This window comes from Artemia franciscana, chromosome 9 (genome assembly GCF_032884065.1).
Source record: "Artemia franciscana chromosome 9, ASM3288406v1, whole genome shotgun sequence".
Classification (NCBI taxonomy): domain Eukaryota; kingdom Metazoa; phylum Arthropoda; class Branchiopoda; order Anostraca; family Artemiidae; genus Artemia; species Artemia franciscana.
Genome location: NC_088871.1, coordinates 44,750,310 through 44,772,692, shown reverse-complemented (window position 1 = coordinate 44,772,692; position 22,383 = coordinate 44,750,310). Strand labels below are relative to the sequence as shown.

Sequence of the window (22,383 nt, the reverse complement as noted above, 5' to 3'; positions counted from 1 at the left end):
AAAATCGGAGGGCAACTAGGCTTCCTCCCCCGCTTTTTTTTCCCAAAATCATTCGATTAAAATTATTAGAAAGCCATTTAGCAAAAAAAAATAAATAAATATGCAAATTTTGTTTCAATTATTCCTCTGCGGAGAGCCAAAATCAAAACATGCACTGATTCAAAAATGTTCAGAAATTAAATAAAAAAACGAGTTTTTTTCTAACTGAAAGTAAGGAGCGACATTAAAACTTAAAACGAACGGAAATTACTTCGTATATGAAAGGAGCTGCTTCCTCATCAACGCCCCGCTCTTAACGCTAAAGTTTTTTGCTGTTTTAAAAAGAAGAGTTGAGAGAAAGAGTCAAACTTTAGCGTAAAGAGCGGGGCGTTCATGAGGAAGCAAACTTGTTTTTTTTATTTAATTATATGAAGGAACCACAGGGTGCAGATCCTTTTGACTTAAGTTCGTTCTTTGCCATAATTCCATTCACAGAATAGATTTTTTGTTAAAAACTTCAAAAAATTACTGCATCTTATATAACTATAACTACATGATTTTATAATGTTAAAAGTACTATTTTGATCTTCGTACGCAAGATGAATGCATACGAAGTAACATTCATTACTCCAGTGTTATACTAAAATACAGTTTTTCGTAAAAATTTGTTTTATATTAAAAATTATTTTTGTTAATTACAAAAGGTTTCGATATACAGCAATTTCATTAAAAATGAGCCATTAAACAGCTCTCTATTATGATTATTAAATACCTACGATTATGATGCAACCCCCCATTGCACTTCCTGGCTGAAGGGCCAAGAAACGGAGATCAGCACCGCCGGTAGGGACTGTAAAGTCTAATGCCGTATCCTTTATTATATTATTATTACGATTATGATGTCATTCACCAGTCTTGAGCATGAAAATGCAGTTTTTCGTAAAAAAAATTATTATGGTTTAAAAATATTTGTTCTAATCACCCATGGTTTTCAAGCCCATCAATTGCCTTTAAAATGAGCTATTAAAAAACCTCTACGATGTTCCAGTGCCTCACTATCTGAGGAAAAGGAAAAAAAGAAAAGAAAATAGTATGCATTCGATGCAGAATATTGCGGTTGCAGTCAATTTTCTGGATTTTCAAACCAAAATATATTTTCCTTGTTATTCAAGCCAAGTGACGATTAGTTTTCTTTATAGCGGTACAGGACAAGGTGGCTCTAATAGTGTATTTCTGTTTTTGATCTAACTCTAGTTTTTGGAGTTATAGGCTGTTTTGTTTTTACTATGGAACGTGATCGTCTCTTACTAGATTGCTAGCGACAGCTGCGATTTGGATGTAGAATTCATTGAGTGAGGCATCAGCAAATTCCTAAAACTTATAGTTTGCCAGAAGTTGAAATAACCTTGGACAATTTATATTTGCTTCATGTTTGAGATATGCTATAAGAAAGTAATCTCCCTATACATGAATCAATATGGCATTGATAATTACTATATCTAGCTGTGTTATCTCCAGCAAAAACAAATTTAAGTCTAGTTTCATTGTTTTAATTTCATAATTATTAGATGACCCTATTTACATGTCTGAGTTTCTGAAACGTTCGATGCCTACAATTTTTTGTTACATCCACAAGTGATTTTCGAACATGAACTCGATTGTTTTGACCCGTATCAGCCAAAAAACTTCAATTATAGCCTTAGGTCTAAAGTCATGTGATAGCTGCTCTCTGTTAAAAAATGAATACATTGTTATTATTTGTTCTTTGAATTTTTGATTTATGCTTTTCTTTTGGTAGATCAGTCGTTGTTGCTGGACATTCAGCTGGAGCACATCTAGCATCAACTTTACTTTCTACAGAGTGGATATCATCCATTAAGGAGAGTGCCAAACTATTAAAAGCATTGTTTTTGATTAGTGGTGTTTTCGACCTTCAACCCCTAATTGGTACTTATGTCAATGCAGCTTTATCCCTTGACAAGTATGAACTTGTTTTTTCTTTATTTATAGAAATAATTGTAATTTGTGGCGGTGTGGCTCCAACGGGATTGAAGCCTAATCTTAAGAGCCAATCGTCTCTATACGCCAGGTGACTGAGGCTGCTGAGTCACACCATAGACCCCCAGCCCACGTACTGACATCCTTCAATGCTACTGGACGTTTTATATGACTGAAATGAGTGAAAATTTTTGATACAATTTAATATTCTAGCAACCACTCTTAAAATTTGAACCCGCTCCACTTCTGTTTCGTTCAGGATTTCTTGATAGATTTTGGAAAAGTATCTTCCTACTGGAGTTGCCTTTTATACAAAAAAATTCTATCAAAACGAATAATATGGACGGATGCTAAAAGAACTCGAAACAAAAATAAAACAGTAATAAATAAAGCCTACCAGCAATAAATTCATCATATTCTGTGAATTTGAAGGCGGAAGCACACCTTGAATAAAGTGAGTAAATGCAATGAAAATTTCGCCATCAGTGAAATGTTAGAAAATCGTTTTAATTGTTAATTTGGCTTGACACACTAGTTTTTTGTCCAACTATTAGATCATATTTTTTAATCCAGCACCTCAGTCCTGATTTCTGGAATTCAGTTGAATTAGATTTAAAACCATCAGGAAATTATATTTTAAAGCAAAATTTGATGATGAAATTTCCAGTGTCTTAAGATGTTTTTGATCTATATCGTCGATGTCGTACGAAAATGTCATGACGCTCCTACTCTTTTCAAATAGTTGGTGAATGCCTCTTGCTCACCTATTCTCAAAGGGCGGAACAGAAAGACAATGTTTGTTTAATTTCAGTTGTATTCTCTCGATTGAAATTCCCTTGCTGATCATCCCTTTGAGATCTGCTGAACAAACAGGTTTGAAAGCTATTACATAAGGGTGAAAATAACATGTAGAACTTTCAGGCCGCGACGATGATTATGCGCAGGTGTGTTTGCGATTTTGTGTAATTTTCATTTTTCTTGGTATCTTTTGCAGTATCATTACATTGTATTAGTTTCCATATGTATTATATTGTATTACGTATGTTTTACGTCTTTAATCTGTAGTGTGCATTACATATATTATACTGTCTTTCATATATTATATTGTATTACAGACGTATATATGTATTGCCTTGAATCAGTTTGTTTTGCAGATCTCAACTTTGTCCTGACTTTTATGAAAAGTTTAAGAAATAAATTTGAAAAAATAGGAAAAATTTACCTTGGTTTTCAGAATATAATACCTGACCATTAGTTGGATAAGAAAGAGACTTTGTACCTTCAAGAGAATAATGAATTAATAAATTTGTTTTTCAACTATAAAAATAATGGGAGAACAACAAAAAAGGCGTTGGAATAAACTGAAACATCTATGTATCTTCAAACTAAATTTTGTGTCGGCAAAGTGATGAACTAATTTATTAATAGATTCTGCTCCATGCGAGAAATTGCGCTATAATTACAATTTGAAAATAATATAAGAATATATCTGCCGAATCTGCTTTAGGCCAGCTTTCTAGAATAAAATCTGCTTTGACCAGCTTCCAAAAAAATCCTATTCCATATGATTAATTTAGAAGTTATCCCCCCAAGTTCTATGTTACGATCTGATAAAGTTACAGTAAAATTCAGTACAAAAAAGTATTGGAAGACACTGCATTTTAAACTATTTTACTTTTTGCCATGATGTCATTGAAAAACCGAAATTGCGAAGAATTTGAGGGGGTTAGTATCAATATGTTTCAAACCATCAGTCTAGTTTAATTACTTTCGCAGTAATTACTTATATTCGTTGATAGTAAGTTATATAGGTTTTAAGATTGAACTTTTATAAGTTTTTATTTCTGCTGATTTTAAGATTCAATAGAGCTCTTCATTTTTCTTGAAAAACTTTTATCTTTTGAAAACCGTTTCTTTTAAATATAATTTTTATTTTATTTCCATAACGTGAAAAAGAAAGTGGATGTTAGATGTAGAAGAAGCTTTCCAAATTGATCAGGTTTAATAACTGTAGTTACCCTTTTTTTCAAACACTCATCTGATAAACTTTCATAAATTTAGAGCAAAACCTAATTTCTTAAAATTTGAGAACAATTTATTAAAATCTATTTTATATTATTTTGTCAAAAGAACATTAAAATAGAACAAATTTAAATTAGTAATTTTATTGCCAGCTCAAAATACATGTGGAGCAAGCAACAAAATACAAAAAAGTTTGGGCTCGACTCTCACTGGTGGTAAGTCTTATAATAGAAATATTCTGTATACTTAGAAACTGTCACATTTGCAGAATGCCATGATTTTAGGATAGAAGCCGCTAGTGTTAGTCCGATGCTGAATTTGGCTGAAAATAAGGGTAAAATCGAAGTTGCTTGCCAAGTTGTGGTCGGTGAATATGATCCACCATCTTTTAAAGACCAAAGCGAGAAGTTTTATAAGGTGAGACAGTTACTATTAGAAAATATTGTTAAATGTAACAAATAATTAAGCCGTTCAATCCTCAGGTAAGAACTAAAATTAGTGAAAGTTAACACTTAAGGAATTGAAATGAAAAAATTGAATTGAAATGAAAATACAATTTTTAAGTTTGTAGAGTAATTACACGGTTGAAAGGCCAGAGGCTCTGTCAATAAGGGTGATTTGATTGGTTGTGCCTGGGGGAAGTTTCCAAAACTGTGAAATTATTTCACTTGTAACGAAGCCATCATAGTTGTTTCAGTGGTTAAAGGTGTGGGAGTTGAATCTAAGAATCCTCAGTGACTAGCCGGAACTAGTAACCTTGGGTCAACCGCCGCACCTAGTGATCTTTCTGTATCTTTTCTTGTCGAAATCACCATTCCATACAAGCTTTACAACAAACAACACAATTCAAGCTAGCAACTAACTTGGAAAGCAACTTAGAACAAGCAACATTCCATGCGAGCAACAATCTATAAATTGTTGAAGTCATGATCGTGCAAAAATTTTGGCGTAGACAATTATAGCACCCTAGAGCATAAGCCCTTTTCCCTGCCAATTTAGACATTCTGCTCATCTTTTACTTTTCAATTATTCAGGGATCATTTAAGAGTAGTCTTGAAACGTCGGATAAATATCATAAACCAAAATATGGTAAGCAATCATTTCATGCATGCTGTTTGACCATGCATCCTAGTCAAAGAATTGAGTTTGTAGCTATAATTTTCTTCAATATAAATATTCCTTAAATTTCGTTCAGTTTGAAGTAAAAGTTTGGAATGGTTCTTAAATTATATGACCACTTGACTTTTGCGGGTTGTTTCCCTCTTTTTACTGATTCATATATATTTTCTCAGGTTCTTAGCTTCTGATGAGTAGCCCTAAACCTAATGAATTTAATATTATTGGAATGGCATAAAACACAGCTCATTTGATGTAATAGCCGTAATTAACATTATTTTATTCAGGATATTGGTTACTATTGAGCTGAGTTGCCGAGGTGGTACCGTATTCTTGGGTCTTCCCTTACGATGGTGCGCACTGGTTGTCTGTAAAGGACAGCATCCGGAAGTGGCTGGTCATTCATTTGTACAATATGCTCTAAGTCAAACAGTTCGTGGTAACGAACTGTAGTAAGGAGCGACCCGGCTCAATAGTAACCAAAACTCTAAAAAATTGAATTTTGATATCAATAGCTACATCAAAAGAATTGCATTTTAATGCTGATTTTAAATATATAAGTTTCATCAAGTTTAGTTTTACCCATCAAAAGTTACGAGCCTGAGAAACTTTGCCTTATTTAAGAAAATAGGGAGAAACACCCCCTAAGAGTCGTAGGATCTTAACGAAAATGACACCATCAGATTCAGCGTATCAGAGAACCCTACTATAGAAGTTTCAAGCTCCTATCTACAAAAATGTGGAATTTTGTATTTTTTGCCAGAAGACAAATCACGGGTGCGTGTTTATTTGTTTTTTTTTTTTTTTTTTTTTCTTTTCCCCAGGGGTCATCGTATCGGCCAAGTGGTCCTAGAATGTCGCAAGAGGGCTCATTCTAACGGAAATGAAAAGTTCTAGTGCCCTTTTTAAGTAACCAAAAAAATTAGAGGGCATCTAGGCCCCCTCCCACGCTCATTTTTTTCCCAAAGTCAACGGATCAAAATTTTGAGATAGCCATTTTGTTCAACATAGTCGAAAACCATAATAACTATGTCTTTGGGGATGACTTACCCCCCCCACAATCCCTGGGGGAGGGGCTGCAAGTTACAAACTTTGACCAGTGTTTACATATAGTAATGGTTATTTGGAAGTGTACAGACGTTTTCAGGGGGATTTTATTTTGTTTGGGGGTGGGGCTGAGGAGAGGGGGCTATGTTGGAGGATCTTTCCTTGGAGGAATCTGTCATGGGGGAAGAAATTCAATGAAAAGGGCGCAGGGTTCTCTAGCATTACTATAAGAAAACAATGAAAAATAAACATGAAAAAGTTTTTCAAATGAAAGGAAGAAGTAGAATTGAAACTTAAAACGAACAGAGATAATTACGCATATCAGGGGTTCTAAAAATACTTTAGCATAAAGAGCGAGGTATTTAGGAGGAGATAAATACCTTGCTCTTTATGCTAAAGTATTTTTAGTAATTTCAACTATTTATTCTACGGCCTTTCTGATTCAGGGGTCATTCTTAAAGAATTGGGACAAAACTTACGATTTAGTGTAAAGAGCAAGGTATTAACGAGGGTACAAACCCCCTCGTATACATAATAAAAATATAAGGTTATGAAAGTTTGTTACGTAAGTTAATTCTTAAGTTACGTGTATTTTTTACTAATAAAAACGTTCATTAAAAATTAAAAGTTCTAGTTTGCCTTTTTAAGTAACCGAAAAATTGGAGGGCAACTAGGCCTCCTTCTCCACCCCTTATTTCTCAAAATCGTCTTATCAAAACTAAGAGAAAGTCATTTAGCCAAAAAAAGAATTAATATACAAGTTTCATTTTAATAATTTATGTGCGGAGAGCCAAAACCAAACATGCATTAATTCAAAAACGTTCAGAAATTAAATAAAAAAAACTAATTTTTTTAGCTGAAAGTAAGGAGCGACATTAAAACTTAAAACGAACAGAAATTACTCCGTATATGAAATGGGTTGTCCCCTCCGCAATCCCTCGCTCTTTACGCTGAAGTTTGACTCTTTGCCACAATTCTACTTTTTAAAACAATTAAAAGCTTTAGCGTAAAGAGCGAGGGATTGCGGAGGGGACAACCCATTTCATATACGGAGTAATTTCTGTTCGTTTTAAGTTTTAATGTCGCTCCTTACTTTCAGCTAAAAAAATTAGTTTTTTTTTTATTTAATTGTATTCAATGACTGAAGCTTTCAGGTTAAAAACTGTTGCAGTGGTATTTTAGTAAACTGCGAACCTTTTTTCATACTAACTGTAATATTAAATTAACTCATCATGTGCAGTTTTTCTTCACTGCTAACGGGCCATTAGAACATCATAGAAAGGGGTTAAATAGTCTATTAAATCAGGGTTGCAGTGGTGCCCGCATCATAGTTAGAGGCTAACACGTCCTATAATAAATAGTATGTAAACAGTTTTGCAGAAAAATAAAGTTTTGATACCGTGTCACAGTACAGGGGATGAAAGCCTACCTCTTGATCAGACGTTGACGGGTTTAATCCCACCTGTGGCAAGGACTAAAGCCTTGGCTGGCCTACTTCAATATTCTAAATATGACTAAGTATGACAAAATATGGAACTATCTCTTTCAACTTCAAACGAAGGTTTTTATTTCTTTTGATTTATCCTTTAATGTAGTTGCTCTGAAAATCTCGTAAGTTGGTAGGAACATAAAAGCTAAATACGAAATCAAATGATTTTGTTTTATTGGAACTGACCAGATTTGAACTGTGCCCTATTATTTCTCAGCTATATCCTTGGATGGGTCAAATCGTTCTCGATTAAATTTTTCTCTGCATTCTAAGGGACTCGATTGATTTTCCTGATTCTTTTGTTGGAATACAAAGTAAGAGGCTCGTCGTTCTTTTTGTGGCACTTGGTATTAAGCAAGTGACATATAGCGATCCCAAATTCTGTCGGTCTGTCGTTCCCGGTTTTTCTACTTTAGGCACTTCCAGGTAAGCTAGGACGATAAAACTTTTCAGGCGTATCAGGGACCGGACTAAATTAAATTAGAAAGTCGTTTCCCCGATTTGACCATTGGAGGGGGAGTGGGGGCCGGTTAATTTTAAAAAAATAGAAAAAATGAAGTATTTTTAAATTACAAAGGGGCGATGGGATCTTAATAAAATTTGATGTTCGGAAGGATATCGTGTCTCAGAGCTATTATTTCAAATCCCGACCAGGTCCGGTGACATTGGAGGGAGTTGGAGGGGGAGAACCTAAAATCTTGGAAAACGCTTAGAGTGGAGGGATCAGGATGAAACTTGTTGGGAAAAATAAGCAGAAGTCCTAGACACGTGATTGACATAACCAGAACGGGTCTGTTCTTTTTAGGGGAGTTGGGGGGGGGGGGGGGGTAATTCTGAAAAATTAGAAAAAATGAGGTATTTTTAACTTACGAAGGAGTGATCGGATCTTAATGAAATTTCATATTTAGAAGGACATCGTAACTCAGATCTTTTACTTTAAATCCCGACCGGATCCAGAGTCATTAAGGGGAGGGGGAGTTGGGGGGGGGCGGAAATCTTGGAAAACACTTTAAGCGGAGAGATCAGGTTGAAACGTGGTGGGAAGAATGAAAACAACTGACTGACAAACATACGCGACTGACAAAACCGGAACGGATCCGCTCTGGATACGGTGACATATGGGGGAATCGGAGGGGGGGAACCTAAAATCTTGGAAAACGCTTAGAATGGAAGGATTGGTATAAAACTTGGTGGGAAAAATAAGCAGGAGTCCTAGATACTTGATTGACAGAACCGGAATGGATCCGCTGTATTTGAGGGAGTTGGGGGGGGGGGGTTTATTCTAAAAAAATTAGAAAAAACGAGGTATTTTTAGCTTACGAAGGAGTGATCGTATCTTAATGAAATTTCATATTCAGAAAGACCTTGTAACTCGGAACTCTCATTTTCAATCCCGACCGGATACAGCGTCATTGGGGGGAGGGGGAATCTTGGAAAACGCTTAGAGCGGAAAGATTAGGATGAAACGTAGTGAGAGGAGTAAAAACATGTCCAAGATACGTGACTGACATAACTGGACTGGATCTGACCTCTTTGGTGGAGTTGGGGGGGGGGGAGGGAGAATTCGAAAAATTAGAAAAAATGAGATATTTGTAACTTCCAAACGAGTGATCAGATCTTATTGAAATTTGATATTTAGAAGGATCTTGTGCTTTAAAGCTCTTATCTTAAATCCCGACCAGATATGGTGACTTTGGGGGGAGTTGTGGGGGGAAACCGGAATTCTTGGAAAACCTGAAAATTGAGGTATCATTATTTACGAATGGGTGATCGGATCTTAATGAAACTTGATATATAGAAGGATCTTATGTCTTATTTTAGATGCTATATTTTGAATTCGAATCAGATCCGGGGACATAGGGTGTTAACGGGGGGAGACAGAAATCTTGGAAAACGCTTAGAGCGGAGAGATTGTGATGAAACTTAATGGGAAGAATAAAAGCATCTTATAGATACGTGATTGACATAATTGAAACGGATCTGTTCCCTTTTGAAGAGTTGGGGGTGTTGATTTGGATAAATTAAAAAAATTGAGGAAAGTTTTAATTTCCTCTTCTGGCAAACAATTGCCTGTCTTCTGGCAAAAAATACGAAATTCCACGTTTTTGTAGATTGGACCTTGAAATTTTTTCTATAGAGTTCTCTGATACGCTGTATGCTATGGTGTGATTTTCGTTAAGATACTATGACTTTTAGGGGTTGTTTCCCCCTATTTTCCAAAATAAGGCAAATTTTCTCAGGCTCGTAACTTTTGATGACAAAGACTAAATTTGATGAAACTTATATATTCAAAATCAGAATAAAAATTCAATTCTTTTGATGTATCTTTTAGCATCGAAATTCCGTTTTTTAGAGTTTCGTTTACTATTGAGCCGGGTCGCTCCTTACTACAGTTCGTTACCACGAACTGTTTGACCAGAGCATAATTTTTATTTTATTAATAAACATGGCTGTGGATTATCAGTTTGGTACACATATACTGATATAAATTCCGTAAATTTCTAATCTTTTTTAATTATTAAAGTTAAAAAGTTTAAAAATTTAAAATGTATTTTGTCTTTTAATGTCGTAGGATAAAAGGATTAGAATGGCTTTTGAGTCTTCAACGGCAGAGTGAACACAAAACAGATATTTTTGTTAAAAAAAAACAAACAAAAATAGAAGACGAGATAAGTTTGTTCTAATATAAGATTAATAGCTAATAATTAGGCCTATATATTACAGCTAGTATAGCTATTAAGCTATTATACTAAGAAATTTATATTTTTGATGTACTATATTACCGATATTTTGAGATAGCCATTTGTTCAAAAGCAGTCCAAAGATCACAATGCAAGGCCTTTTGGGTTGACACCCCTTCTCCCTCCTCCAGAGTCTGGGGGCCATGTTTTTAAGTTATGCCCTTGGGACATATAAGCTTTTTATGGAAGATGTGGTTGTTTGAAATTTAGAGGAAAGTCACTTGATTTGAAAAGTGTAGTTCTAATTCCCTTTTAAGAGTCAAAATTGACGTAGGGCAACTAGCTCCCCCCTCTCCCTGGCAACGTGTTTTCCCCAAACGCATCCAATCAAAACCATGATATAACCATTTTGTTCACAATAGTCCAAAGAACATATAACAAGGGTTTCAAGGTGGATACAACATTCCAGAACCCAGGTGCAAGGGTTGTAAGTTATAACCCGGGCATATAAGGTTCTCATGGAACAGATTGTCGTATAAACTTCATCTCGGATGTGGCTCGCGCGATTGGAAGTTAAAGATCTAGTGCCTTCTTTAAGAATGAAAAGTGAAAGGAAAACAACCAGCCTCCCTCCACAATCCTATCACTCCCCAAAACACATCCTATCAAATTTTAAGAGGACTGTTTTGTTCAGCATTATTGAAAGGTCCTGTAATTATGTCTTTGTCAACCTCCCCACAGTCCTCAAGTTAATGCCATCGTATATTAGAAAAAACTTAAAAGATATAAAATATAATTTTTTCCGTGAAAAAGACTATGTCATTAAAAAATAAACAGAAGTTATTTGTCAGTTTAATTGACATATATTGATATTTACTCCATAAAATTTTGATAATTTTTTATTTATGAAAGTAAAGAAGTGAAAATATTTCAAACGTAGTTTATAAAGCGCAACTTGTTTTCTGGTCTTGGGAAGGCATGGGGGCTAATCAGCCCTATTCATGTTAATTTTTGCCCGTTCTGAGTTTGAATAGGCTTTTTATCATAATTAAATAAAAAACAAGTTTCTTCAACTGAAAGTAAGTAACAGCATTAAAACTTAAAAGAACAGAAATTATTGCACATACGAGGCGGCTCGCCCCCTCGTGATGCACCCTCTCATGTACAAAAAAAACAAATAAACACGCATCCGTGATCTTTCTTCTGGTAAAAAACACAAAATTCCACATTTTTGCAGAAAGGAGCTTGAAACCTCTACACTAGTGTTCTCTGGTGCGCTGAATCTGAAGTTTTTATTTTCATGAAGATTCTATGACTCTTATAGGGTGTTTCCACCCTTTTTTTTGAAATAAGGCAAATGTTTTGAGGCTCGTAACTTTTGGTGGGTAAAACTAAATTTGATGAAACTTATATATTTAAAATTAGCATACAAATCTAATTCTTTTGATGCATCTATTAGTATCAAAATTCTATTCTTTAGAATTTCGGTTACTATTGAGCTGGGTCGCTCCTTACTTACAGTTCATTGCCATGAACTGTTTGATTTCTGTTCGTTTTGAGTTTCATTTATTTGTTGACAATGGTCTGTTGTTGTTTTACGCTTGGAAGATCATTTGACTTTATTTATGCTCAGTATTGACTTAAAGGAGCTCTACTTACTACTATTTTTTTTTTATGTGGATATATTTTTTTTAATTAACTGCGGAAAAAACACTTCATATTGGGGATATCCAGGACGTAAACTAGGGTATTATGTGATTTTACTTGTTTTCCATTGTGGGCACTGTAATTCCCCTGTAAAAGGTTCTCGACCATGGTGATTCTGCTGGCGAATTTCAGCATTATCCCAGTAATGATTGGGTATTCAGTTCAAACTTTGGGGGCTGCTTCTTTGACTACTCCTGCTCTTAAAGTTCAACTAAATCCAAGGAGTGTAAGTGTATCCAGTTATTATAGAATTTTTTGGGAATGGTATTCATCTTTTTTAATTTCAATTTTTTAATTATTGTCTTCTAAAAATGGTTTATAAAGTAGAGATGTGAAATGACTATATTTTGCTCATTATACGCTAATATAACATTTTTTTTGTAGTTGCTGCTGGAGAAAGGATATGCTGCAGAGCTTAAAATTTTCAATGGCTACGATCATTTTAACATTGTTGAAGACCTTAGGAATAATGCCTACCTTCTTTCACAAGAAATTGTCAAATTGGCATTTAGCTGAGCTTTTTATTTAAGATGCAGCGTTTCACCAAACGAAGATTCTAAATTTAGCAATAAAATTGATCAGCTTTGTTTTATTGACCGAATAAATTACCATGAAAGCAAACTACTCATCTTATATCATTTTTCAGCAGTTCAAAAAATACAATTAAAGCTGTGGATGTTGGAAACGATAGTGTCCAGCGTTTCTAAGGCTTGAGATGTACTGTACGAGTTTGGCAACCCAAGTTGTACCACAAGAGATTAGTTTTACCATCTGAATAGTAGGTTAAAATTTGCCGCTCGCATCACTTAGCGACGCTCGCCGGCAGTTATGTTTGACTGATTTCGCTGAAAACTGAGAAAAAGTTCTAGGGCAAGAGGAGGAAAAATAAACCCAAGGCAGTAGCAACCTCATAGCTTGATATGAAGATTGCCTCTATAGACTTTCTCAGCTTAACAAAATAGCCGTCCCAACCGCTAAAAGCTTTTTAGAAGAAGGTTTCAGTAAAATTTTCTGAAAGTGTTCTCGAAGCTGATCGTTGGGGTTGATTCTTTCTTTCAAAATTTCGGGCATTAAGGCGAATAATGAATAAAGTAAAAAGGCCAATAACTTAGTGTCAAGAACTTATAATCTGCCTATAGAATGAGAGTAGCGAGCGCCAGAAGCTACAGACTAATCATATAAGTATCGCTCCATGAAAATGGCTAACACCACAGATTCCCAGGGTCCACGGACTAGACTACTTACCGGTGAGTTACGCGTTAACCACATAAGGCATTGGTCATCCTAACTAAGTTCTTGTTCAATTCTAATAATCAAAATTAAATTAATTTAGCAGAAGTATTTTGACAATATTGCACAAGAAATCAGGTTTAACCGTACAAATGAAACAAAACTGTAACATTCAAAAAAAAAGAAAAAAAAATGAGGAATATTGGTGGTAGTTAGTCATTTTTTCTGCTGTCTCTTCTCGAGCCCAACTTTTTATATCCTCTTCCACGGTTGCTCCACTTTGGATGCAGAACCATTTTTAAGGGCGGTTTTCAATTATTTGAGTGAGAACGATCCGTTTTGCACTCAAAAGCTCGTTCAAGGTGGTGAAAACAAGACGATTTCTAATACTGGTTTTGTTCAGATAGATACCTGAAAAACTTACTTCAGTAGCTGCGGAAGGTTATGGAAGAACAAGTAGGCTTAAACTGAAACACCCGAGCAGAGGAGAACGCTTTGACCCATTAACATCTTTTTGCCTGTAAACTTGAATCCAAAACATGGCTGTCTCAGTCAATCAAAGTACCAAGCTCAGAGCAAAAGGGTAATCTCTTCCATTCTTATACAATATCTTCCAGATCATTGTCACTCAATAAATTTGGACAATGAGCGAGAAGCGGAGCCAGGTTTGGCTGATTACACTCTACTCCCATAGCATAGCGTGGATGAAGCCTATCGAAGTTTGTTGCCGAGGAATGCTTGGAGTTGAAATAAATACTTTCTCATCACATCACAGAGCAAGATCAAACATTCCCTACACTCTTTTTTAAGCAGATAGAGATGCCTTTTCTTTGGTAAAAGTCACTTCCTTTCGGCCCCCATAATCTACATCCTTGACATCAATTTAGTAGTTGGTGTCATGTGGGATTATGAGGTGGGTATTACTTTCTATGGGATAACTAGGCAACAAAAGTGGGATTCCATTGTCTTGTACATTTCATAAAAATGATTATAAACAAGATGAATTCTGGTGTCTTCTATCTGAAATTGTTTGTTTAGGTCTTCGATAAACTTCAAAATATGCGCCATGAAGCAAGCCTTGAAAAACGGTGACAGCAGATTTTTGAGTATGGCAGTGGCCTTCTCCGGCTTGTTGACCTCTTTCAACACAGAAGACAAGCCTTTACAGCTCCAATTTCTTGAAAAAGTGGTTTATTTGTGGCTCGGTAAATATCTACGGCTGTACATTGCTGAACTTCTATAAGTCTCAAGAAGGAGTCTCCTACAGGAAAACTGTGTTCTCGATAAACAAGATTCAGATAAAGGCGGTGAACAACTATAATCAGACTCTTTTTGTTACTCAAGTCTGTGCTTTAATCAGCTATTATCGAAAATTGTTCGCTTCTTGATCATTTTGCAGAGACCTTTGAAACCAACTTCACCAATAACGTTGTTCACGAGATGTTAAGTTTTGGTGCGGTCGCAGGCTAGGTTCTTTGCAATATCAGAGTCAGGAAAACAGGTCTTTAGAATTTCCAGCAGTTCATCCATGATGTCAATAGCGACATTGTGACGCGCAATAAATCTAGAAAGCCTAAGTTCTGCACCTCCCATCTTTTTATCTGAACTCCAGTATCCAATGTTTGCATCAGCCTGGAGTGGTTGGCTGAAGGATAATATTGGAGTCGTATAGCACTCATCTGACTTTGTTTTCTTTTCATGACTAGGGTTCGCTAAATGTCTATTAATATGAAAACTACGTCCAGTTAGACCTACATTGCATTATTTACACCTTGATCTACTTCTCTGGTCAGTCCGTTGATTTTTATTTTCCAACTTTCATTTAGATTCCTAGTTTCTTTATCTGCTTCTCTCACTTCCTTAGTCTTTTTTGGTGCTGCTTACGTTTCTTTTTCTTCGTCAACACTAAAACCTTCTTTTTCTGTTCTTTTTTGCTCCTTCTATTATCGTTCTAACAAAATGATGTGATTGCTGCTTGTTTACTCATCTTCCAGACCCAGAAAGTTCTTAGGATTAAAGCACATGCACACACAAACACACATCTTAGGATTCACACATACTTTCAGCAAGGTTTAACTTGGGAGAGCAAAATAAGAAGCTGTTTTTAAATTTGTGAAAAATACAGTTTGGCCAGTGCGTGTATTCCAATAACTAATAAATTCAATTAGCAAAAAAAAACTTTGATTCTAGAAAAGTAAAGTTCGTGGAATACTTTCAACTTTGAATTAACTGGTGTAGGCTCAAAGCCAAACATTGATTATTCTTTCTGTTTCATACTTAATAGAGAATTAGACCTATCTTCGTGGAATATATAAGAGCTCATAAGTAGGGAAAAGGTTGAAGACCTTAAAAAACTTAGCCTAGGTCTAAATTGTTCTGTAGATCCACCTCAGAAATTTTCATTCGCCCACGTCTAGGATTTGCCAACCTAAGGAAATCAAATGCTATTTGTTAGTCAATGCATTCTAATTACTTAGTATTCGAAAATTAATTGGTTGAAACTTTTTTCGATTGATAGTGAACCAGAAGATGACTCTTAGCATCTTCTGTAATAAAATTCTTTCTATATTCACACCAAATTGAATTTACTTAAGTGGTCCACTGGGTAAACATTTATGGGAATCACTTTCTTCTTTTCTGATACCAATGGATTTCAGCTATATATAGCACTTAAATTTATAACAATCAATTTTAGACTGAGTTACGAGAAGCACATGACAGTGAGAAAGAATTGGTGATTACAAGGAATTACCCAATGAAAAACTAGTGTTTTAAGGCTACTGGAATATAGCAGATTAACATAGGCTTCTCTACTTCGTGTTACTGTTACTTCGTGTTACTGTTAAACTGAACATTTTTTTTTTTTAAATAGAAGAACTTTTTAAATAGAAGAAATGGGGTTGCTTGGCCCATCTGACTAACACCCATAGCTTTTAAGGAGATGACCAGACCAAAGGACGACTAGTTGAACTGCATCGTCCTTCTTCTGTCCCTGTATGTTCTATTCAAGTCAGTTCCCTTTTCAAAGACGAAATATTGGAATAAACTGAAGAGCTACGAATATTTTTTGCTCACATCTACACTACCAATTTTAATATTCGTGGAGATTTCTTTGCATCGCACCTATGCTCGACAGAAATCCTCTTTCTTTTGCTAATATCACTAGAAGAAGTAAAGAGAGGAAAGTTTTCGATAAGCTAAAACTCGAACAGATCTCCGAGTCAACATGTCAGTAGTTAGTGGTCTCTATTTAAGGGAACAAAGAATTTTAGTGGTGTTGGAAAAATCATGGTGCACCGCATCACAATTTTACCAAGTGACCAAAACACTGGGGGAGTCAGCCCTCCCCCCAAACATGACAGCCTTTCTTCTAGCTTAAGACGATCTATAATATTAAACACTATTAAAGAAAAAAGGGGACTAAATGCTTGATGCCACATTCAATCCTGCTCAAAACCAAGAAGAAAGAGAAACTGATTATAGTCAATAATGGTAGTTTTCCATCCTTTGTTTATTTTTCAAGATTAAATTCTTCTGGGATAAATAATAACCTGCAGTCCTGTTTAATTAGTTTCTAAACAAAGTGAAACAAAATCTAAAGTAGGATTATAGTAAGTCATCAAACTAAAATGAATAAGTATATGCTTAGCCGATCTGGGATCAATCTCACTTAGTCTTGAAGCTGTTGCAGTTAGATGTGACATTCTTAAAAACAATAACCTACAATTCAATAGTAGCCTACTGGTTGCAATGACTTATTAAGAATTAAGATTATTGGGTTTCATTTACCTGCAAATCAAATCATAATGATTTTTTGCAAAAAAGTTAATGTAATTACCTATAATGGCAATTAGGACTACTTCATACAGGCACTATGAAAGTAATAGAGCCACATCAACGTGAACTATAAAATTCAATCAAAATGCTTTTTGAAAAAAAAAATTATTATGATTAGCATACTGGAATTAGGAATACTTCAAACAAGCACTGTGAAAGTAATTGAGCCATATCAACCCGGACTAAAATTCAATCAAAATGCTTTTTGAAAAAAATTATTATAAGCATACTGGAATTAGGAATACTTCAAACAAGCATTGTGAAAGTAATTGAGCCACATCAACCCGGACTAAAATTCAATCAAAATGCTTTTTGAAAAAAATTATTATAAGCATACTGGAATTAGGAATACTTCAAACAAGCACTGTGAAAGTAATTGAGCCACATCAACCCGGACTAAAATTCAATCAAAATGCTTTTTGAAAAAAATTATTATAAGCATACTGGAGTTAGGAGTACTTCAAACAAGCACTGTGAAAGTAATTGAGCCACATCAACCCGGACTAAAATTCAATCAAAATGCTTTTTGAAAAAATTTATTATAAGCATACTGGAATTAGGAATACTTCAAACAAGCACTGTGAAAGTAATTGAGCCACATCAACCCGGACTAAAATTCAATCAAAATGCTTTTTGAAAAAAATTATTATAAGCATACTGGAATTAGGAATACTTCAAACAAGCACTGTGAAAGTAATTGAGCCACATCAACCCGGACTAAAATTCAATCAAAATGCTTTTTGAAAAAATTTATTTTAAGCATACTGGAATTAGGAATACTTCAAACAAGTACTGTGAAAGTAATTGAGCCACATCAACCCGGACTAAAATTCAATCAAAATGCTTTTTGAAAAAAATTATTATAAGCATACTGGAATTAGGAATACTTCAAACAAGCACTGTGAAAGTAATTGAGCCACATCAACCCGGACTAAAATTCAATCAAAATGCTTTTTGAAAAAATTTATTATAAGCATACTGGAATTAGGAATACTTCAAACAAGCACTGTGAAAGTAATTGAGCCACATCAACCCGGACTAAAATTCAACCAAAATGCTTTTTGAAAAAAATTATTATAAGCATACTGGAATTAGGAATACTTCAAACAAGCACTGTGAAAGTAATTGAGCCACATCAACCCGGACTAAAATTCAATCAAAATGCTTTTTGAAAAAAATTTATTATAAGCATACTAGAATTAGGAATACTTCAAACAAGCACTGTGAAAGTAATTGAGCCACATCAATCCGGACTAAAATTCAATCAAAATGGTTTTTGAAAAAATTTATTATAAGCATACTGGAATTAGGAATACTTCAAACAAGCACTGTGAAAGTAATTGAGCCACATCAACCCGGACTACAATTAAGAATAAAGAACCAGCTTTGGTTTGGTTTGGTCTGGTCTGGTTTGGATTCATTGTATAAATCGCTTAAATATTAATTAAATGTGAAACTTATCAAACGTATGTTTTGCTTGCTCTGAATTTGGAAGAAACAGCAAATAATTCTACTTCAGAATAATACTTTTCCCACCAGCCAACTGGGAGACAAGTCCCCTTTAAAAATCTATGTTGATGGATATTATCGGAGGCCTCATTAATGAAATTAATCAATTAATGAAAGATGTCTCCTTTTCCCCAATAAGCACCATTCTAAAATTTACTGCAGAATCTATTCAGGCTGAAATAAACTCAACTTTCTGGCTTTTCATATCCGTTTCAAATTTTCCTGGCTCAACCACCTCCTCCCCACTTTGCAGACATCACAATACCAAAAAATTACCATTGCCTATTTGAATGTAATGTGCTGATGTCTGCACAGCTTGTCCTTCGCAGTAAACTGTAGCAATAGTAGTAGTACTAGTAGATTGTAAACACAAAATTTCATAACCAGCCAAGAGCATGGCTGATCTAACCTGCAAACAGGGTACTACAAAATATATTCCCTGACATTTCAGTTTCTGACTCAAAAGAGCTACTGCATGATGTATAATCGAAACCAAGCCATTACAAGATACCAAACAGTTCGTGGCAACGAACTGTAGTAAGGAGCGACCCGGTTCAATAGTAACCGAAACTCTAAAAAACAGAATTTTGATACCAATAGTTACATCAAAGGAATTGCCTTTTTGTGCTGATTTTAATAGTATAAGTTTCATCAAGTTTATTCCTACCTATGAAAAGTTCTGAGCCTGAGAAAATTTGCCTTATTTTATCAAAAAGGATAAACATCCCCTAAAAGTCATAGAATCTTAACGGAAATAACACCATCAGACTCAACGTATCAAAGAACCCTACTGTAGAAGTTTCAAGTTCCTATCTACAAAAATGTGGAATTTTGTTTTTTTTTCTAGAAGACAAGATCATGGATGCGAGTTTATTTTTTTTTCCAAGGGTGATCGTATCGAGCCAATGGTTATAGAATGTCGCAAGAGGGCCCATTCTAACGGAAATTAAAAGTTCTATTGCCCCTTTTAAGTAACCAAAGAAACTGGAGGGCACCTAGGCCCCCACTCACGCTCATTTTTTCCCAGTTATCGGATCAAAATTTTGAGAAAGCCATTTTGCTCAGCATAGTTTTTTATATATAGCTCAGCATAGTATTATATATAAACAAACTTTGACCATTGTTTATATATAACAATGGTTATTGGGAAGTGTACAGACGTTTTCAGGGTGACTTTTTCTTATTGGGCGGGGGGGGGGTTACGTTTGAAGATTTTTACATGAAGGAATTTATCACGAGGGAAGAGAATTTCCATGAATAGGGTGTAGGATTTTCTAGCATTACTTAAAAAAAACAAGGAGAAAATAAATAAAAAAATTTAGGCCTATTAAAAAATAGTATGCAAATTCCGTTTTAATTATTCATATTCGGTGAGCCAAAATCAAAACATACATTGAATTCAAAAACAATCAGAAAATAAATAAAAAACATTTTTTTTCAACTGAGAGTTCGGAGCAACGTCAAAACTTAAAATAATAGAAATAATTCCACATATGAAAGGGGCTGTCCCCTCTTCAACGTCCCGGTCGTTACGCTAAATTTTTTTTATTGTTTTAAAAAGTAGAACTGTGACAAAGAGTCAAACTTCAGCGTAAAAAGCAGGGCATTGAGGAGGGGATAACCGCTTTCATATACAGAATAATTTCTGTTTGTTTTAAGTTTTAATGTTGTTCCTTACTTTCAGTTGAAAATACTTGTTTTTTTTTAATATTTATAGAAACTACTTGCAACAGTCCAACTCATCTTTTACATTGAGGCGAAGGGAAAAGGCTGAATACTATCAATGGAAAGCCTGCTCAACCCATAATAGAAAACTTTTTCATCGTTTTATTTCAAGAAAATATGCAATTTGAATGAGCTATTACTTTAACTCATCTTTTTCTATGCTGCTAAAATATGGTAGCCTATATTTAAAAAAAACATATAGAAAATGAAAAAAAGTGGAAACTGACTTTTCCTTTTCTGTTGGCCATTTAAAAACTAGGGTAGTGCAGAGGCGCCATTTGGGGGGGGGGCAGGGGTGGGCAAATGCCCGCCCCAGATTTTTCAGGGGGTCCAAGCTTCCACTAAAAAGGGCCCTTTGTCGGCCATAATAATAACACTATTTGCTATTAACCATTGTAAACTTTGAAAGCAAGTTAGATACATTATTAAATTCTCAAGTTCTGTCAATTGCCCATTTCCTAGATGATTATATTAATATTATAAATTCTGAATATTTGCAGTAATTCCTCTAAGTTCATAGACTAAAATAGGTCAGTTCCTGGCCTATCATTCCTTGATGGAATCGTTCCTTGTTATCTTCCAATTGCACTACATAGAAGCAATTATGCGAGCGACGAAATCGCTGTCTCAGCAGCTCCATACCGTCACCATCGACTTGGTTATTTCTCGATCGCGCACCCTGATTCAGGCCACAAGAAGCAAGCTCACCGACCTGCGTTCAGAAGCTTCATTTGTATTGCTTTTCAAGAAGGCTAAAGAGTTTGCAACAGAACTCGAAATTGAAGTACCTGCTGTGAATGGACCCGCGACTAGACCCTCCTCTGTTGGTCAGAAAGGACGACCTTGAAGAACTCAAAAGATCACCAAGCATTGGAAACAAATTGTGACAACTTTGACGCTAGGAAAGAATTTCATCGAATTTGGAAATTGGACTACTACTTTGGCGGATGAAATGAAGCAAGAATACTTCAAAACTTTTGACCGTCTACTAGCCGAATTTGACAGAAGGTTCACAGATAACTTGCCAGTGCCGAGTACGCGGGAAGCCTTGGATCCAAGCTCAACCAAGTTTATGGACACAGAACTGCTCAAGCGTTTCTCTTCTCTTTACGGCGAGCTGGATATCGACAGCATTCTTCTCGAATCTCAAGCTGGTATTGCCAAGCGTTTCTTGCTAAATGAGGAAAATAAGCCGGAAAACTTTCTAGACATTGTCGACCATTTTCAGGGATTACCAGTGGCTTACTCAGAAGGAATTAAAGTACTTGGTATCGCTGCCACACTTCCTGAGACAACAGCGAGCAATGAGCGTTTGTTTTCTAGCCTAGAAATAGTGAAAAACTACCTGCAGTCTACAACAGGAGATGATTGTCTCAGTCACCTCCTTTTGATATTTGCAGAGAAGGATTTAGTAAAAAATTTGGACTACAACCAGCTTGTTGACGATTTTGCAAAGACGAAAGCTCGGCGGTTCCCCTTGTTACCTTGAATGTTGTTACATTTTTTTTAATCTTGTTATGTTTTTCCTTTTTCCAAATATATTTGATCTGGAAGATTTCTGCTGAAGGAAAACTGAGATTTTGGTTACAACCCTCAGCATAAAAATGAAGGTTACTTTCACCGACGTCGTATTGTTTACTTAAATAAGAAAGTTTCTCGCTGAGGAATGCCAGCCTGTAGTCTGGTTGAATTTTCAACTTTCAGTTTAATCACTTAACCTCGTTGATTGTATTCTTCGTTGTTATAATTAATCTTATAGGTCAGTGTGGCTGAGTTCCTTATTTGGTTACAGTAGATTTTCAAGCAACACACGGGTGCTGAGGGCAGATGGGGGGGGGCAGATGGAGTTCATGCCCACCCCAAGATTTGGCCCAAATGGCACCTCTGGGGTAGTGCAACTTGCTTGGTCGTTAAAAGAAAATTAGAAGAGGATCATAGTAAGGTTAGCTAATGGGTGATCATTCTTGTTGGAATTATTGGCATGTATTTAGAGGCAAAAGTGTAACTAATACTAATAGGCTTTAATTCTAAGCCGAGTTTATG

At 35.3% G+C, this 22,383-nt stretch overlaps 1 protein-coding gene across 1 annotated transcript in view; it reads left to right on the top strand.

Annotated features, from left to right (window-relative positions):
- The window catches only part of LOC136030836 (kynurenine formamidase-like), a 53,052-nt gene extending 40,392 nt beyond the window's left edge, over positions 1–12,660 (top strand). The window contains exons 4-6 of the mRNA XM_065709883.1: positions 1,778–1,960; positions 4,284–4,416; positions 12,424–12,660. Coding sequence (XP_065565955.1) covers positions 1,778–1,960; positions 4,284–4,416; positions 12,424–12,555 — 448 coding nt within the window. The 3' untranslated portion in view covers positions 12,556–12,660. The remainder of the gene's footprint in view (positions 1–1,777; positions 1,961–4,283; positions 4,417–12,423) is intronic.
- The last annotated feature ends 9,723 nt before the right edge of the window (positions 12,661–22,383 follow it).